This window comes from Glossina fuscipes, unplaced genomic scaffold (genome assembly GCF_014805625.2).
Source record: "Glossina fuscipes isolate IAEA_lab_2018 unplaced genomic scaffold, Yale_Gfus_2 127, whole genome shotgun sequence".
In the NCBI taxonomy this organism is placed as follows: Eukaryota; Metazoa; Arthropoda; class Insecta; order Diptera; family Glossinidae; genus Glossina; species Glossina fuscipes.
This window is the reverse complement of record NW_023998470.1, coordinates 417,173-430,855: the sequence shown is the minus strand read 5'-3', so window position 1 is coordinate 430,855 and position 13,683 is coordinate 417,173. Positions and strand designations below refer to the sequence as shown.

At 32.5% G+C, this 13,683-nt stretch overlaps 4 protein-coding genes across 6 annotated transcripts; all 4 read left to right on the top strand.

The window, feature by feature from the left end:
* LOC119640735 (single-strand selective monofunctional uracil DNA glycosylase) lies at positions 1 to 935 on the top strand. Its single transcript, XM_038038939.1, has 2 exons — positions 1 to 350; positions 408 to 935. The coding sequence occupies exons 1-2, from the start codon at positions 39 to 41 to the stop codon at positions 933 to 935; spliced, it is 840 nt and encodes a 279-aa protein (XP_037894867.1). The 5' UTR covers positions 1 to 38.
* Positions 936 to 3,415: 2,480 nt separating this feature from the next.
* LOC119640746 (baculoviral IAP repeat-containing protein 5) lies at positions 3,416 to 3,993 on the top strand. The gene is made up of 2 exons (XM_038038960.1): positions 3,416 to 3,770; positions 3,825 to 3,993. The coding sequence occupies exons 1-2, from the start codon at positions 3,462 to 3,464 to the stop codon at positions 3,951 to 3,953; spliced, it is 438 nt and encodes a 145-aa protein (XP_037894888.1). The 5' UTR covers positions 3,416 to 3,461; the 3' UTR covers positions 3,954 to 3,993.
* Positions 3,994 to 4,077: 84 nt separating this feature from the next.
* On the top strand, positions 4,078 to 4,822 carry LOC119640745 (tRNA-specific adenosine deaminase 2). The gene is made up of 2 exons (XM_038038959.1): positions 4,078 to 4,650; positions 4,750 to 4,822. The coding sequence occupies exon 1, from the start codon at positions 4,160 to 4,162 to the stop codon at positions 4,643 to 4,645; it is 486 nt and encodes a 161-aa protein (XP_037894887.1). The 5' UTR covers positions 4,078 to 4,159; the 3' UTR covers positions 4,646 to 4,650; positions 4,750 to 4,822.
* Positions 4,823 to 4,941: 119 nt separating this feature from the next.
* Positions 4,942 to 10,120, top strand: LOC119640744 (protein fem-1 homolog C). 3 transcript variants are annotated; one of them, XM_038038957.1, is made up of 9 exons: positions 4,942 to 5,022; positions 5,959 to 6,123; positions 7,773 to 8,095; positions 8,155 to 8,335; positions 8,399 to 8,492; positions 8,576 to 8,753; positions 8,828 to 9,522; positions 9,584 to 9,709; positions 9,768 to 10,120. In XM_038038957.1, the coding sequence occupies exons 2-9, from the start codon at positions 5,999 to 6,001 to the stop codon at positions 9,990 to 9,992; spliced, it is 1,947 nt and encodes a 648-aa protein (XP_037894885.1). In that variant the 5' UTR covers positions 4,942 to 5,022; positions 5,959 to 5,998; the 3' UTR covers positions 9,993 to 10,120. The 3 variants fall into 3 exon arrangements, with proteins under 3 accessions (XP_037894885.1, XP_037894883.1, XP_037894884.1); XM_038038956.1 differs by lacking the exons at positions 4,942 to 5,022; positions 5,959 to 6,123 and adding exons at positions 6,521 to 6,793; positions 6,894 to 7,033; XM_038038955.1 differs by lacking the exon at positions 4,942 to 5,022 and having other exon boundaries at positions 5,518 to 6,123.
* The last annotated feature ends 3,563 nt before the right edge of the window (positions 10,121 to 13,683 follow it).

Below are 13,683 nucleotides of genomic sequence, written 5' to 3'. Positions count from 1 at the left end.
TTGAAATATTCTTCAACGAAATATTAATATCGGCAAAAATGCTGAAAAGAAAATTACAAAAACAAGCAAAAGCTAAAGAAAATAAAACTTTGAAAAATGATGCTGCTGATGAGAGTAAAACCTCTTCTTTGTTTGCTAAACCATTTTGGCAAAAATTCTATGAAATTGAATTAGAATTAAATGAAAAACTGTCCAAAATGACAAAACCGCCTGCTATACAATATATTTATAACCCTGTTGAATATGCCAAAGAAGTGCACTGCGAGTATTTAAAAAAATATTTAAATGGTTGCAAAAAGGTTCTATTCGTCGGCATGAATCCTGGCGCGAATGGAATGGGACAAACCGGTGTAAGTGGACAGACATATAATTTTTATTGAAAAGTTTAAAAAAAAAAATCCGTGTAGGTTCCTTTTGGCAATATAACTACAGTTAAATACATAATGCAACTTTCTGGCCTTGTAGAGCAGCCCAACGGAACACACCCCAAAAGACCTGTAAATGGCTTACAACATACTACCGAAGAACCTAGTGGAAAACGTTTATGGCCATTACTTGAAAAACTAGCTGACGGTTCATTGGATACTTTTTTCAAGCAATGTTTTGTGTACAATTTCTGTCCCCTAATATATTTTGATAAACATGGTAAAAATATAACACCTAATGAACTGAAAGGAGATTACAAACAAGAAATATTACACGTTTGTTTGGAGACATTGGAATCTTTAGTACAATTAGTGAACTGCGAAATTATAGTAGCTGTAGGCGATTACGTATTCCAATGTTTAAAAAAATCCGAAAATTGCCAAAACAAACGTATTATGAAATTGCCGCACCCGAGTCCAAGAGCCGTTGGTAATCAAAATTGGCCAGAAAAGGCTGAGATATGGTTTCACAACGAACAACTGTTGCCATATATACGTGGAGAACTGTAAAATTAAATATAAGTTCCGTCCAAGTCATAAGCTACACCTGTATTAATAATCTTTTTTCCCCGACAGTTGCATCAAAATTGCTTTGTTTTTCTTTTTCAACCAAATTTTGTGTGGAAGATTCAATTGCTAATTTTTTTGTTAAAGGCAAAAATAATGAAGAAGAAGAATGAAATAATAGAACATATGTTTTTAAAGAAGAAGAATAAAGGTTTAAAAAAAAAAACTACCTTCACAGATGAAATGTAATCCCAACAAAAAAAATTCAATAGGAATAATTTTCTTGACAAATCACAGAATTTCACAGCGTTGTTTTAAACGTGTTACCCTACCATAAAAACAATATATGGAAAGTGCCATCATACGAACAACAAATACGAAGTTGCAAGAGTGGGAGAAAGTGCTTTATTATTCTAGTCCTAATTCTGATTGAACAATGATCCTTTAGATTTAATAGTAATGTCTCTATCAGTATCGTCATTCTCGTTTTTGTTTTAAGCGTAGTAATCTTTTCTACAACTTAATTGAAACTAACGCCCTAAGACCAAGACTAAATTTAACAATAAAAGAAAATGATCACCCTGAAACTGTTGGCTTTTAAAAACTTTCTCTTTTGTTAAGTTTTATACATATTGTGACCAAGAATTCGACAGTTTATTATCTGGACATATAAGCCACAAATCTATTGGCTTAGTCCACCTCCATTCAACATAAAAAAAAAAAGATTAATAAATTTAAAAGCATTTATATCATGGAAAAGCATCGCATGGAAAGTTATAGGAAATGGCCGTTTAACAATATCTTTTCGTGTGATATTTTGAAAATGGCTGAAACCAGCCGATAAGCCCCGGGGAGAATATGCGAGACATGCGCCACAATGTCAATTCGTTAAATATGGTCGTAAAGAGAAAGATTTGCTGGTAAGTTGAAATAAGAATGAAATTAATATCTTACGAGCACAAGGTCAGCAGCTCTCTATTCATCTTCAAAATTGCTACGTGTCCTGACCAAGCGTTGAACTTTAAAGTGGAGTATTTGTTACGGAATTGCAAAATTCTCTTTTATTTGATCATTAGCAGCTTTTTTCTTCTTCTGTTATTTACAACTGACTTTATTTTCTATACGAAACACCACTGGATATAATGATGGCGAAAAGCAAGTGTTCTTGTTATTTCAATCCTTTAATCTTTTCTAAATGAAGAAATTCATTAGAGTAGTTTTTAGTTTTCATCTTCTTCAGTATAAAAGTTTATATAAGTTTTCCATTATTACAAAAGGAATAAGTAAACAAAAGCGACAACCAAACAACAACCAAATATATATAAATCCATATATCTACAAAAGATCCGGTACTTTTTACTCATGTAGAGAAATCTTCTCATTACATGAATTGTTTTAGAGCAAGACGATTTAAATTAAAACGTGAACTTTAAATTAAAAAAAAACGAATTCGATAGATGATAATTACAGAAAATTTTCGGCCACAGAGCTATTAAGCTCGGAAAGATCCACAAATCCTAATAAATTTCATATGGTTTTCTACAGATTCCGTCTTCCTAGGCTGTTTTTTTTAATGCTTATTGTAGACATGGTCGGAAAACTTTTCTAGAATATTTTGTTTGGCGGAAGTAAAATAAAATTACGAAATCGAAATACTTTCGGAAAGTGCACTCCGAAAGAATTGTTTTGTATTGGATTGTATAATGCGTGGGAGAATCAAAGGGAAGGCAAAGATTTTCATTACCTATTATAACCATCACAGTTTCTTCCGTCACGCATTTAATATATGTTTCGAGTTTTACGAAATTAAAGTCTTTAAGAATAGTAAATTTTCTACTGTAGCTTACCTTTAAACAATTAAATTATGATAAAAATGAACTGAACCAAAAACCAATATCACGCCAACAAACGCAGAATTGATTGTGGGCAGATGAATTCGTGAATATGATATAATTTTATTCAATCATCTCCAAGATTTCGGTAACTTTTTAGCAATATTGTCTGCTTTAAAGTTCTAGGGTGTTGACCTCAAGATTTTCGGTCTTTTTTTTTACTTCTAAGAGTTTACTTCACATTAATCGTTTTGCTAAATCGAATTTACTTGTAAAAAAAACTTGCAATAATAATAGAGAAGAGTTAGCAATGATCACTGCACCGAACTTATTAACGAGAAATATGAACGAGTCTGGGTTAATTTTTTTAATCATATTTTAATTATTTATGTAGTAAACATAGTACGACTGTGTATGAAATATTAAATAACAACAAATTTTCATTTGGTATTTTCTTTTTTGTGAAATTTATTTAGTCTGATGATTTTCACGTTTTGCTTCAGATTTAACTGTGCACAACTGAATTCCCAGAGGTATGTCAGAAATAGACGAGTTGCTCTCAAAAAATATTTATTATACAAAATTAAATACTAGGTAACCCTTACTTTAGAATTGACAGTAAAAACAAATAAACAACCGCGAAGTGACACTTAAAATTCTTCAACTTTACAAAATTATATTAAATAAATATTAGAAAATGTATGAAAACATAGATTTATCAGCAAAATTTGATAATTTTAAAAATGTGTATCTCATGGAAAAGCATCGAATCGACAGTTATAAAAAATGGCCATTTAATGATAACTTTCCCTGTAGTGTTGTGAAAATGGCTGAAGCGGGTTTCTTTTGGAGTGGTAATGATAAGGAAAATGATACCGCGACATGTTTCGTCTGCCAAAAAACCTTACATGGATGGGAATCTACAGATAATCCTTGGAAGGAACACGCGAAACATGCGCCACAATGTCAGTTCGTTAAATATGGTCGCAAAGAAAAAGATTTGCTGGTAAATTCCCAGAAAGTTTTATCTTTTTAATTCTATCTTATTTCAACATTTCAGCTGGAAGAGTTTCTCGTAATATTTGGCATAATATATAAAAGTAAAATGCAACGAGAAATAAACCGGATTAGGGAAGTATTTAAAGCCGAAGTATCGGATGAACTAGAAAATTTTCGAACGCAGAAATAATTGCAAACTACATATTATTAATAATTTAATTTTCGTTATAGAACAGTAATTGTAGGGTTGAAATTCCTAATACATCCCTTTAAGCAACAAAAACACAGCTGTTTTCATTTGCTATTATTTTATTGTGCATGATATATTAAGTGAAATTAAATAAAGACAAATTTTAAACAGATCAATTTGGCAATACAATTTTACTAAACATAAATATGACTGTCGATCATTTCATGAGCGTAGCCTTCGAGCAAGCGCGTTCAGCTTTGTCCGAAGGTGAAGTTCCAGTGGGTTGCGTTTTTGTTTATAAAAACGCTATAATTGCTAGGGCTGGTAATCAAGTAAATGCTACAAAAAATGCTACCCGTCACGCCGAATTTGTTTGTATCGATCAAATATTATGCTATTGCTCTACGCATAATCTCCAGTCGGATGAAGTGTTTTCTCAAATCACCGTAGTTGTTACCGTGGAGCCTTGTATAATGTGTTTGGCGGCTTTGCATAACTTAAAAGTGAAAGAGATTATCTACGGATGTGCTAATGATCGCTTTGGCGGTAAAAGCGTAGTCGATGTGCAGCAAGTTTTAGGACGACCATTGGAAATGAAAGCGGGGCTACGAGCCGAGGAAGCAATGGATTTGTTAAAACAATTTTACAAAGGTCAAAATCCTTCGGCACCTGTAGCTAAAACTAAAAGATAATTGGAGTATGAGAACTTTCCACATTAATTTCTAGCAACTAAGCAATATTCAATTTGTTTCATCACCTACAGCTTAACAAACTCTTTTTTTTTTTTTTTTTTTAGGCAAGTGTGAAAAGTGTTCTCCACCTTTTTTTTGTGGTAAGGAGCGTTCTTTTTTACTTACGATTTCGCAAATGTATTTAAAAACATTGTAAACGTTTTACAATCCATATAAAAATAAACATTTTAAGTGAAATAAGAAGAAAATCTAACATATGTGTTGGTAGACCTTTTTTGTGGGGTTTTGAGTGTTGCCATAAACGCCTGTTTGAAATTTTTCGGTGGTGTCGCTCCTTTTTATATTTTTGCAAAAAGTGTATATGCTTACGCTTCTGCTTAGGAAAAACAATATGAATTTTCTTAAAAATGATCTTTTTCAGTATCGAAATTATAGTTTTGGCTTAAAACACTTTTTTGTAAAAATTTTAAATAATTCCATACAAAACCGATTCTTTCGACGAATTTTTAGTAATGTTATTCATCTGTTAAATCTATTCAATATGGCAATACACTTTTAGCACACTAAACATATGCATAAATTTTTTCAATTGTCAATCTCATAAATTTCATCGCCTTAGTAAAAAAGAATTTCTGAATTTCGGACTTTTTTCCAATATTTTGTTTGCTTTGTTACAAATTCCGTTTAATTAATTAATTTCAAAACGAATATTCCATGAGAATTTTTATCTGGCTAATATAAATTCCAAAGCGAAACGTGTCTTAAAGTTTTCACATGATACGAAATTCCTTATATCAAAAGCAAATAATTTCTATTCTGGAGGAAAGAAAAGAGCAAAGAAAACATTTTGTTATTTTGCAAACCGTCAATTAAGATCTTTAAAAAAATTAAACAAGCTGAAAGAAATGCATAAATAATGTGTAATTATAATTTATATATAGTGAAAACTTGTAACAAGATATATAAACTTTCTCTCATCTAGTGACGTAAAAGAGAGTGTAATATTATTTAAATCTCATTAAGGCGAACGGAGTAAATCCCCTTTGCCAGCAAAACCACTCTATCCTGTCTAGGTTGTACTTGCTAAAAAAATACGCGAGAAATTGCCTATAATTAATAATAATAATGCCAATATAGCTAATGTTCAGTTTTAGTCTTAGGATTATTAAAAACTTTGTATGTAGTGGGAGAAATTTTCTTTGGTATTTGTATACAAAAATAAACACATTATACAATTCATTTGTGCCAAAATATTTACAACTTAATCAAATCATCATGTCAAATGCTATATTATACGATGAGTCAATAGTTACCAAAAATGAACAAGCGGTTAGTGAGTTCAATGGCAATTGGATGTCCATTGTAATCCCAAGCATGTATCGAAAAATAACAAAACTCAGCTATGATCTTATTGAAGAATGTAAAAAATGTTCAGAAAATTCTACCATCTCGAAAGGCCTTCGAGAAGAACTGGAATGGTATGTATTTCTATATATATGCGTTTATATTTAAAAAGGAAATAGCTTCTATAATCGTCTTTGTATATTCATCTCGTGCTGATCGTTGACGCTATAATATGACGTCGTTGCACTTGTTGAATTTCTATAGAAGAAGCATTATCAATATATTAAAAATCTTAAAGTGTACGAAGTTTTCACAAATATATGCATATGCGTAAATAATAGATTACTGTTTGTAAACAAAAAACATTACATGCCCTCTTATATATAGTAACAAGAGCTGCAAGATATTTTTTCTTTCACATATTAGTAATTTTTACATTTACTTGACCACAATTCCGTGTATGGAAGTTCTATATATGTATTTACATTTTAAAAATACTTTTGCCATTTTTCTAGAAGAAATTCTTTTATGATGCAATTAATTTTAATTGCGTTTGATGCGCAGCGATAGTACTTAAAATTTTGTATTTAATGCCGATGTAAGAAAATGTACCAACTATGTCATTACAGTTTGAACAATCAAAAATATGGATCAGGACACAGGTATATGTAAACCCGATTAATGTTTAATTTGGGGATTGATCAGGGAGCCTTCGTATACAGTCTGTTCTTCGTTTTAATATGCAAATCGATCAACAAAGCAGATCCGTGGAATATAAATCTCATAAAGCGTAAAGAGCATTTGGTAATGGCGATAAACCACTTGGAAAAGCTAAAGATATATTACCTATTCGTTCTTCTCCACTCCTTATCATAGCGAAGTAATTGTTTTACTTCTTTTTCAGATTTGGTTGGGAGGTTGTGAAATTTATCCTAATTATTTTCGCGATTTCAACACTATGAAATGGAAGAGTGCTTCTAAATTGTTGAAATATTTTCATATAGTCGGATTGAATTTACAGTCACGCAGCCATAAATACTCCAGGTAGTGAAAACGGTAGTGTTCTACGATAAAGTTTTGAAGGACGACTAAACTCTCTGATAAAACTTAACTGATAATGTTTATTTGTCCGATCTGCAACGTATGAAGGGGATAATCTTACATATATGGTTATGCATGTTGACTATGTTGAGTGATCGCGTATGGAATAAATTACAAGGGTTGAATGACTCCAATACGAATGTGGTGCGAAAAGGTTACATCCGCAGATTTTGGAAGCTTCAAAAGAAATTTATTTATTTAGCAAGAACGAACTTGAGTTAGAGGCATCTAAATCTCAGGAAGAATTATTTGTTGCGCAGCGATGGATTAGTAGATACAGAAGAACATGTTATAGCGTAAGATTTTTTGACTTTACAACTTTTGCTATTGAAGGTGCAATCAATGCGTGTTATCTTAATTGAGAAAGTAATAGAAAACCTGCCCAGCGTGCACTCTCCTATAGATACAAAAATTAAAAAAATAGAAATACCATTTGACTTTTTTAACAAAGAAATTTGTTGTCCTATGCAGCATTTTTGAACGTCTACATGCTCCTATCTTCTATATCGTCCATCATCCATTTTTTTTTTTTTTTTTCTTTTTGTTAATTCTGGTGGTGTAAACGAAAGTCGTTTTGAAGTTCCTGACACGGTAAATGTCATAAACATATCCATATACTTAAGAGCTTAATCGTGTAAAGCGTTCTTAATATGCATTTTATTATCTCTTTAATCGAAATTAGTTATAGTCGCGAAGTGCGACGAGAAGCGGTAAAGCGTATGCGGAATGGTTGTGCCCCTTTGTTCATAGCGGCTAGCCGCGGCTGTGTACCAATTGCGGAATACCTCGTAACAATTTGCGAAGCTAATATCGAACAACATGGTCTCTATGAGGCCCCGGTGGATCGTACATTTCATCGCGTTACTCCATTTTGGTGTGCAGTAGTTTCTAATAAACTGCCAATGGTCAAGTATTTGTTACGTGTCGGTTGTGATATAAACGCGATCTCTGATACCGGATCAACGCCAGTGCGAAGCGCATGCTATATGACTCACATTGAAATGGGTAAGTTGGATTAATATTAAAATGGTTCTGCTTCATTTTAAATTAGATCATTTTTATAGTTAAATTTCTAGTTGAACATGGTGCTGATATTAAAAAGACCAACATGAACGGTGGTACATGTTTAATTAACTCAGTGCAATCACCGCAATTGTGTTTGTTTTTAATACGCAAAGGTGCGGACGTAAATGCTATCGATATACAGGGTAAAACTGCTCTACACTATGCCATACAGGAACATAGGTAGAGTTAAGTTTGATTCGCTGTTATTCTTGTTGTTTGACATGTTATTGTTGTTGCTTGTAGACTGGAAACTACTAAACTTTTATTAGCACACGGTGCCAATCCTTACGTTTTAAGTCGACATGGTGATGACGCCTTGCGTACAGCATGTTTAAAGGCAAATTTGTGTTCAAACACAATAAAAATATTTTAATAATTTCTGTTCTTTTTATTTTTGTTTTTTTGTTTTTTTTATTAAAGGGGGCTCATCAAATTTTCGATTATCTCAAAAATAATTTAGAGTATTCGTTAGAAAGAATAGCAGAAGCTCATGAATTAATAGGTTCCACCTTTTTGGACGAACACAATGAAAGCCGAGTAGCCATACTGCATTGGCGACTTGCTCAACATATACGAGCATCTCAAACACCTTACATTGGTAAATAAAAAAAAAATTTTCAATTCGTTTTTTCTTTACTATGCAAATTTTTTATTTTCATATATATATTAAAGAAAAATTTCCGAAAGTACCGTTGCGTGAGGCTTATTGTAATGCCGTAGAATTTCAAACATTAGAAGAATTAGACAATATAGCCGTAGACATTGATGCAATGCGTGTACAAAGTCTCTTGATTTGTGAACGCATTTTGGGCATAACTCATAAAGATACTTTGTTTCGTTTAACATTTCGAGGCGCTTCGTACGCCGACTCATTACAATTGCAACGCTGTATTCATCTTTGGACCTTGCTATTGGAAATAAGAGTGCAACACAATTCGATATTACATTTTGATACATGCTTTGCGGCCCAAGCACTAGTGCGTTTAATGTTAGAACTGAACGAACGGAATACGCATCTCGAGTTTAATGCTGATTTCGAACATTTGCCTCGCTTTGTTGATGTGCTTACCGTATTCAATTTGCTTACGGAAACCATAAGCGAATCATATGATTTACTACAAATACGTCCGGTACACCGTAAGCAGCAGGAAAACTTTGATAATATATTCAAATGCATAGCGCACGCAATCTATCTCTTGGTCTCAACGGCACACGGTCGTGACGAAATACGTCGCGTTTATATGTCTGTAAAAGAGTTGGTAAAATTGAATATTTGTAGTGCCTGTACGAGCGATACGCTTTTACATTTATGTGTTTCACGTTTAAATGTTATCAAAAGCGGTTATCTAAATGATAATAATTTAAATGTAAGCAAAATAGGTTAATAAAATATCTCAAGTTGTAAAAAATGATTTATACATTTTATAGATCATATTTCCGGATGCTTCCGTTATCAAGTTTCTATTGGATTGTGGCATGAATGTAAATGCAAAAAATGAAGTAAAATCTACGCCTTTGCATATCGCTGCTCAACCCTACAATTTCAGTAATGAGGTATTTACTAACTGTTGTTCAAATATTCAGAAATATTTTATTAAATTAATTTTTGTAGATAATTTCTTTACTTCTAAATAATGGTGCGGATCTCGATCAACCCAATAAATCGGATGAGCGTCCTTTCAATTTAATTGCCAGCAATCCTGCTAACACTGTCTCACTGATGAATTATATTACCCTTAAATGTTTGGCTGCCACCGTTATCAGTAGGTATCGCATACCGTATAAAGAGGAAATACCCAAATGTCTAGAGGATTTTCTCAAACATCACGAACCCTAAATAATGTACTTTTGAAAGGCTGCATATTATTTATTCTCTTTCCTCTTCTATAGAAATCTTAAGTTAGATTTTAAAAGCAAAATTAAAAACCTTTTAAAAGGTGAAATGTATTATAAAAATTTTATATATGATATAAATTATGCGAGCGAAAAAAAAGCAAACAAAAGTGATATACAAATTTTTAAAATATAAGAAAGAGAATTTATTTATTAAATCTGAAAATTAAAACATGTACATACATATAACTAATATAAATGATGACAAATTATTTTAGGATTAGGAAAATCATCTCCTAAAAATTGTTAGACAACAAATAGCAATGAACTGGTAAATTGTCTAAAAGAAAATAGTAAATTTAAAATAGTAGACTAAATGAATATTCCCCCAAGTAATCATTAATACACAAAAGTTTAAAGGCGTGGCATTGGCATTCATAAATTGACATCTTAAATATTCCTCAAATTGATTACGAAGGCGCCATATTATTGCTTGTCTATAATCCCAACGGGAATAACTTAGTCCTTTATGCAAATTCTTCAAATTATGACTTTTCATTTGAATCCCTGAAAGGACATTATATGGTCTCGGTTTCGTTCACATCTTAGCTAGAGTGTATCTTATTGACAAAACATGTATACTTTGAATATTGCTGGTTTTTACTGCGATTAGAAAACAGCATTGATGTTGTTGGTCAGCTACTAGTTAAGCCCGTTCTGCTATGGATGGACAAGCTATGTACAATTCATTTCTCTTTCCTTTTTGTTGCCCAAAATCAAATTTGTCTTCAAATTGTCTCCTTTTAGCAGGAATCGATGGGAAAGCCTCACTTACACAATATCCTTTAATAATAAAGAAAAACAAAGTTTGCACTTCCTTCGTGTTCTAAATTAAGATTTTATTAGAATAGATTGCCAGCACGTGTTTGTTGTTGATATCTTCTTAATGTTACAAATCAGTCGTAAACTGGAAACTCTTTGGGTTTTATTGAAGGTTTGCTTTTTAGTAAGTAAAGCGCTTTACAATCCCGTCAAACTCGATCAATTGCGTTTACTTATCATTGCCTACTTTCGCTACACAAGAAGGTCAGCTCGAATTTTTTACCTCTTACTTGTAAAGTCTTGGATTGCAAGAGCATATGTTTTTCTACTAAAGCACACACAGTATAAGCGCTTAGAACCCTCATGCGTATTATAAGAATTTGGTTCGAAGATTATTGAAAAAGAGCTTCGAAAGTCTTAGTAAGTGGGAGGGATATAGTGTAAATATCCAAACTTTTTTATTAAACTTAATCGGTTCGGTTTGTTCTTCAGAACCAAAAGTTATTTTTTAGCTAAAATGTATTAATTATGTTCCTTTGAATTGAGAAAAATAGATTTTTTTTTCTTTAAAACTATACGTTAAAATTTATAAAGCCTCGTAAAAGTATTGTTCGGCCAACAAGAAACTCGAAGAATTTTTCCGACATATTACTAAAGGTATGCCCTCTAGCACATCTGGCTCATATTCGACATTTGAAGAGCTCTAAATAATCGACAAGTAAAATTTTAAATCCATCTTTGCTGTGGTGTTATGATGTGTTTTTAATTATTGGTGCAAATGTAGCGTGTTTAAGATTTTTTTGTAGAGGTCACTTCCTATTTTGGTTTTTTAACTATATTAGGAGAGATCTGTAAAAGCTTCTGAACTTTTCTAAAAATTTTTTCGTTAATTTTTGCTTTCTATCTTTACATCACTTCAGCAATTTTGAGAGTTCGAACGTAAAGAGATTACTTAGCATCCATCATCAACGCACTGCTTGCAATCCTGCAATTCTGTAGGCTATCTGGGCGTAATTTTAGATTTTACACAAGATGAAAATAGTATTAAACCATGTGTTTTCATTTTCCTAACAACGGCTATAATATGTAATACACGTTAGTGGAAAAAATATCTTAATTCATATATATATATAACCATATAAATGTTTATAATATATACATAATAATTGTTGGCTATTGAATAAATATAAGGATTACATAACAAAACGAGAAAACCTTTTTCGATTCCTTATGTCTGAACTGCACAAGAAAACTGTTTCAGTTGAATTTTCAGAATATTCGCAGATATTTTCACCTAAGAGAAGCTTATGGAAATGCTTGCCAGTGTATAATCCTATTGTTCGGACTATAAGATGCACATTTTTACATAGAAAAAAATGGCCCCGAATTTTGGGTGCGCCTTACTTTCCCAAGCTAACATTAAAGTATTTTTTCAATAATTCGTCTCTTGAGGTTTGAAAGGAGTGACAATAATAATTCAGGTGCAAATAATACGAGCGGTGACATGAACAAGCCGACTGATAATATCGAGAGTGAAGATGAACTGAATATTGCTAATACAAGTTATGTTAACCATAAATAAAAAAGTTGATCGGAAAGTTGCATATATATTTTCGTAAAACTCTTTTTGTAAATTTGAAGTGCGTCGTATAGCCGGAAAAATAATCTTGAACCGGCGTGAAAAACGGTTTGACGAATGGGTGTAGCTTTGTGAAGTTTTAATACATAATTTTTTTTTTTTGATTTATCCGATCTCTTACATATATGAGAATGATTTCGAAGGTCAATGAAATTTTAAATAGCTACATTTTCTCGAAACGATATTTTCGAGAATTTGAAATTTTATTAATTTTATTGGGAGAATTGCACAAAACGTAAGTCTTTCGCACCTGTATGCAGTGCGTCACTGCTGGTAAGTGTAAATTTGGTTAATGCGAATTTCCGAATCATATTTTAAAATGTATTTCGAATCACATTCCGAGTCACATTTTCAATCGATTTAAGCACATATGTCCGGCTGATATCTGCTCATGTACAAATAAATGCCACCGCATTGGTGAATCACCTGAATTCAGCTAAATGCAAAGCACTGCCTAGTGACTTGCTGCCATCATTGGACATATTAACAAAGCTGCGTATTAACAAAGTTGATTTTGCAAATTTCTATTTTAGGGACATAATCAAAAGTCGAAATCTGCCAATTCGGGAAGAGCCAATACTTTTCCTTAAACCGTCAACTTCTCTAATACAAGAAGGTCAAAATGTAATTGTAAGTTCTGCAATGAATATGCGCTATAATCTGCATTATGTTAAGTTTTACATTCCTTAAGTCTTCAGTAAGGTGGCTCATGAGGTGGAATTGGCGTGCGTGATTGGGAGGCGTTGCAGAAACGTTTCCAAAGGGAGTGCCGTGCAATTCGTGGGTGGTTCGTTGTTTAGTTTTGGATATGGCAGCCTAGTGTTCGTTGCAAGTCGCCCGAACTAAAGGCATGCCTTGGTCTCTAGGGAAAGGTTTCGATACATCGACGCCTGTTTCCCGATTGTTCACACCGGATGAAATACAAGATCCACACAAATTGCAACTCTGTCTTAAGGTTAATGGCAATATTCGACAAACAGGCCTGTAATAAGAATAAGCGTATAAAATTCTCGATAATTTTCCATGTATTGTACGACTTTAAGGAATAAGCGCATATTCGTTCTCAATAATTCAACAGGTCTTTGTAAAAAAGCCAACCACCTGAGAGAATAAATATGTGGAATGAGAGTGATTTAATATAGCCTTGTCCGACAAAGATATTTTTGCATGTATTGTACGACTTTAAGGAATAAACGCATATTCGTTCTCATTTGTTTTGCATGTATTGTGCCGC

Coding starts and splice junctions, on each gene's coding strand:
- LOC119640744 (XM_038038955.1), top strand. CDS start 5,786: ATGTTCAGTTTTAGTCTTAGGATTATTAAAAACTTTGTATGTAGTGGG. Junction 9,523..9,583: donor TAAATGATAATAATTTAAAT/GTAAGCAAAATA, acceptor TACATTTTATAG/ATCATATTTCCGGATGCTTC. Junction 9,710..9,767: donor CCTACAATTTCAGTAATGAG/GTATTTACTAAC, acceptor TAATTTTTGTAG/ATAATTTCTTTACTTCTAAA.
- LOC119640746 (XM_038038960.1), top strand. CDS start 3,462: ATGTATGAAAACATAGATTTATCAGCAAAATTTGATAATTTTAAAAAT. Junction 3,771..3,824: donor GCAAAGAAAAAGATTTGCTG/GTAAATTCCCAG, acceptor TCAACATTTCAG/CTGGAAGAGTTTCTCGTAAT.
- LOC119640735 (XM_038038939.1), top strand. CDS start 39: ATGCTGAAAAGAAAATTACAAAAACAAGCAAAAGCTAAAGAAAATAAA. Junction 351..407: donor ATGGAATGGGACAAACCGGT/GTAAGTGGACAG, acceptor AAATCCGTGTAG/GTTCCTTTTGGCAATATAAC.
- LOC119640745 (XM_038038959.1), top strand. CDS start 4,160: ATGACTGTCGATCATTTCATGAGCGTAGCCTTCGAGCAAGCGCGTTCA.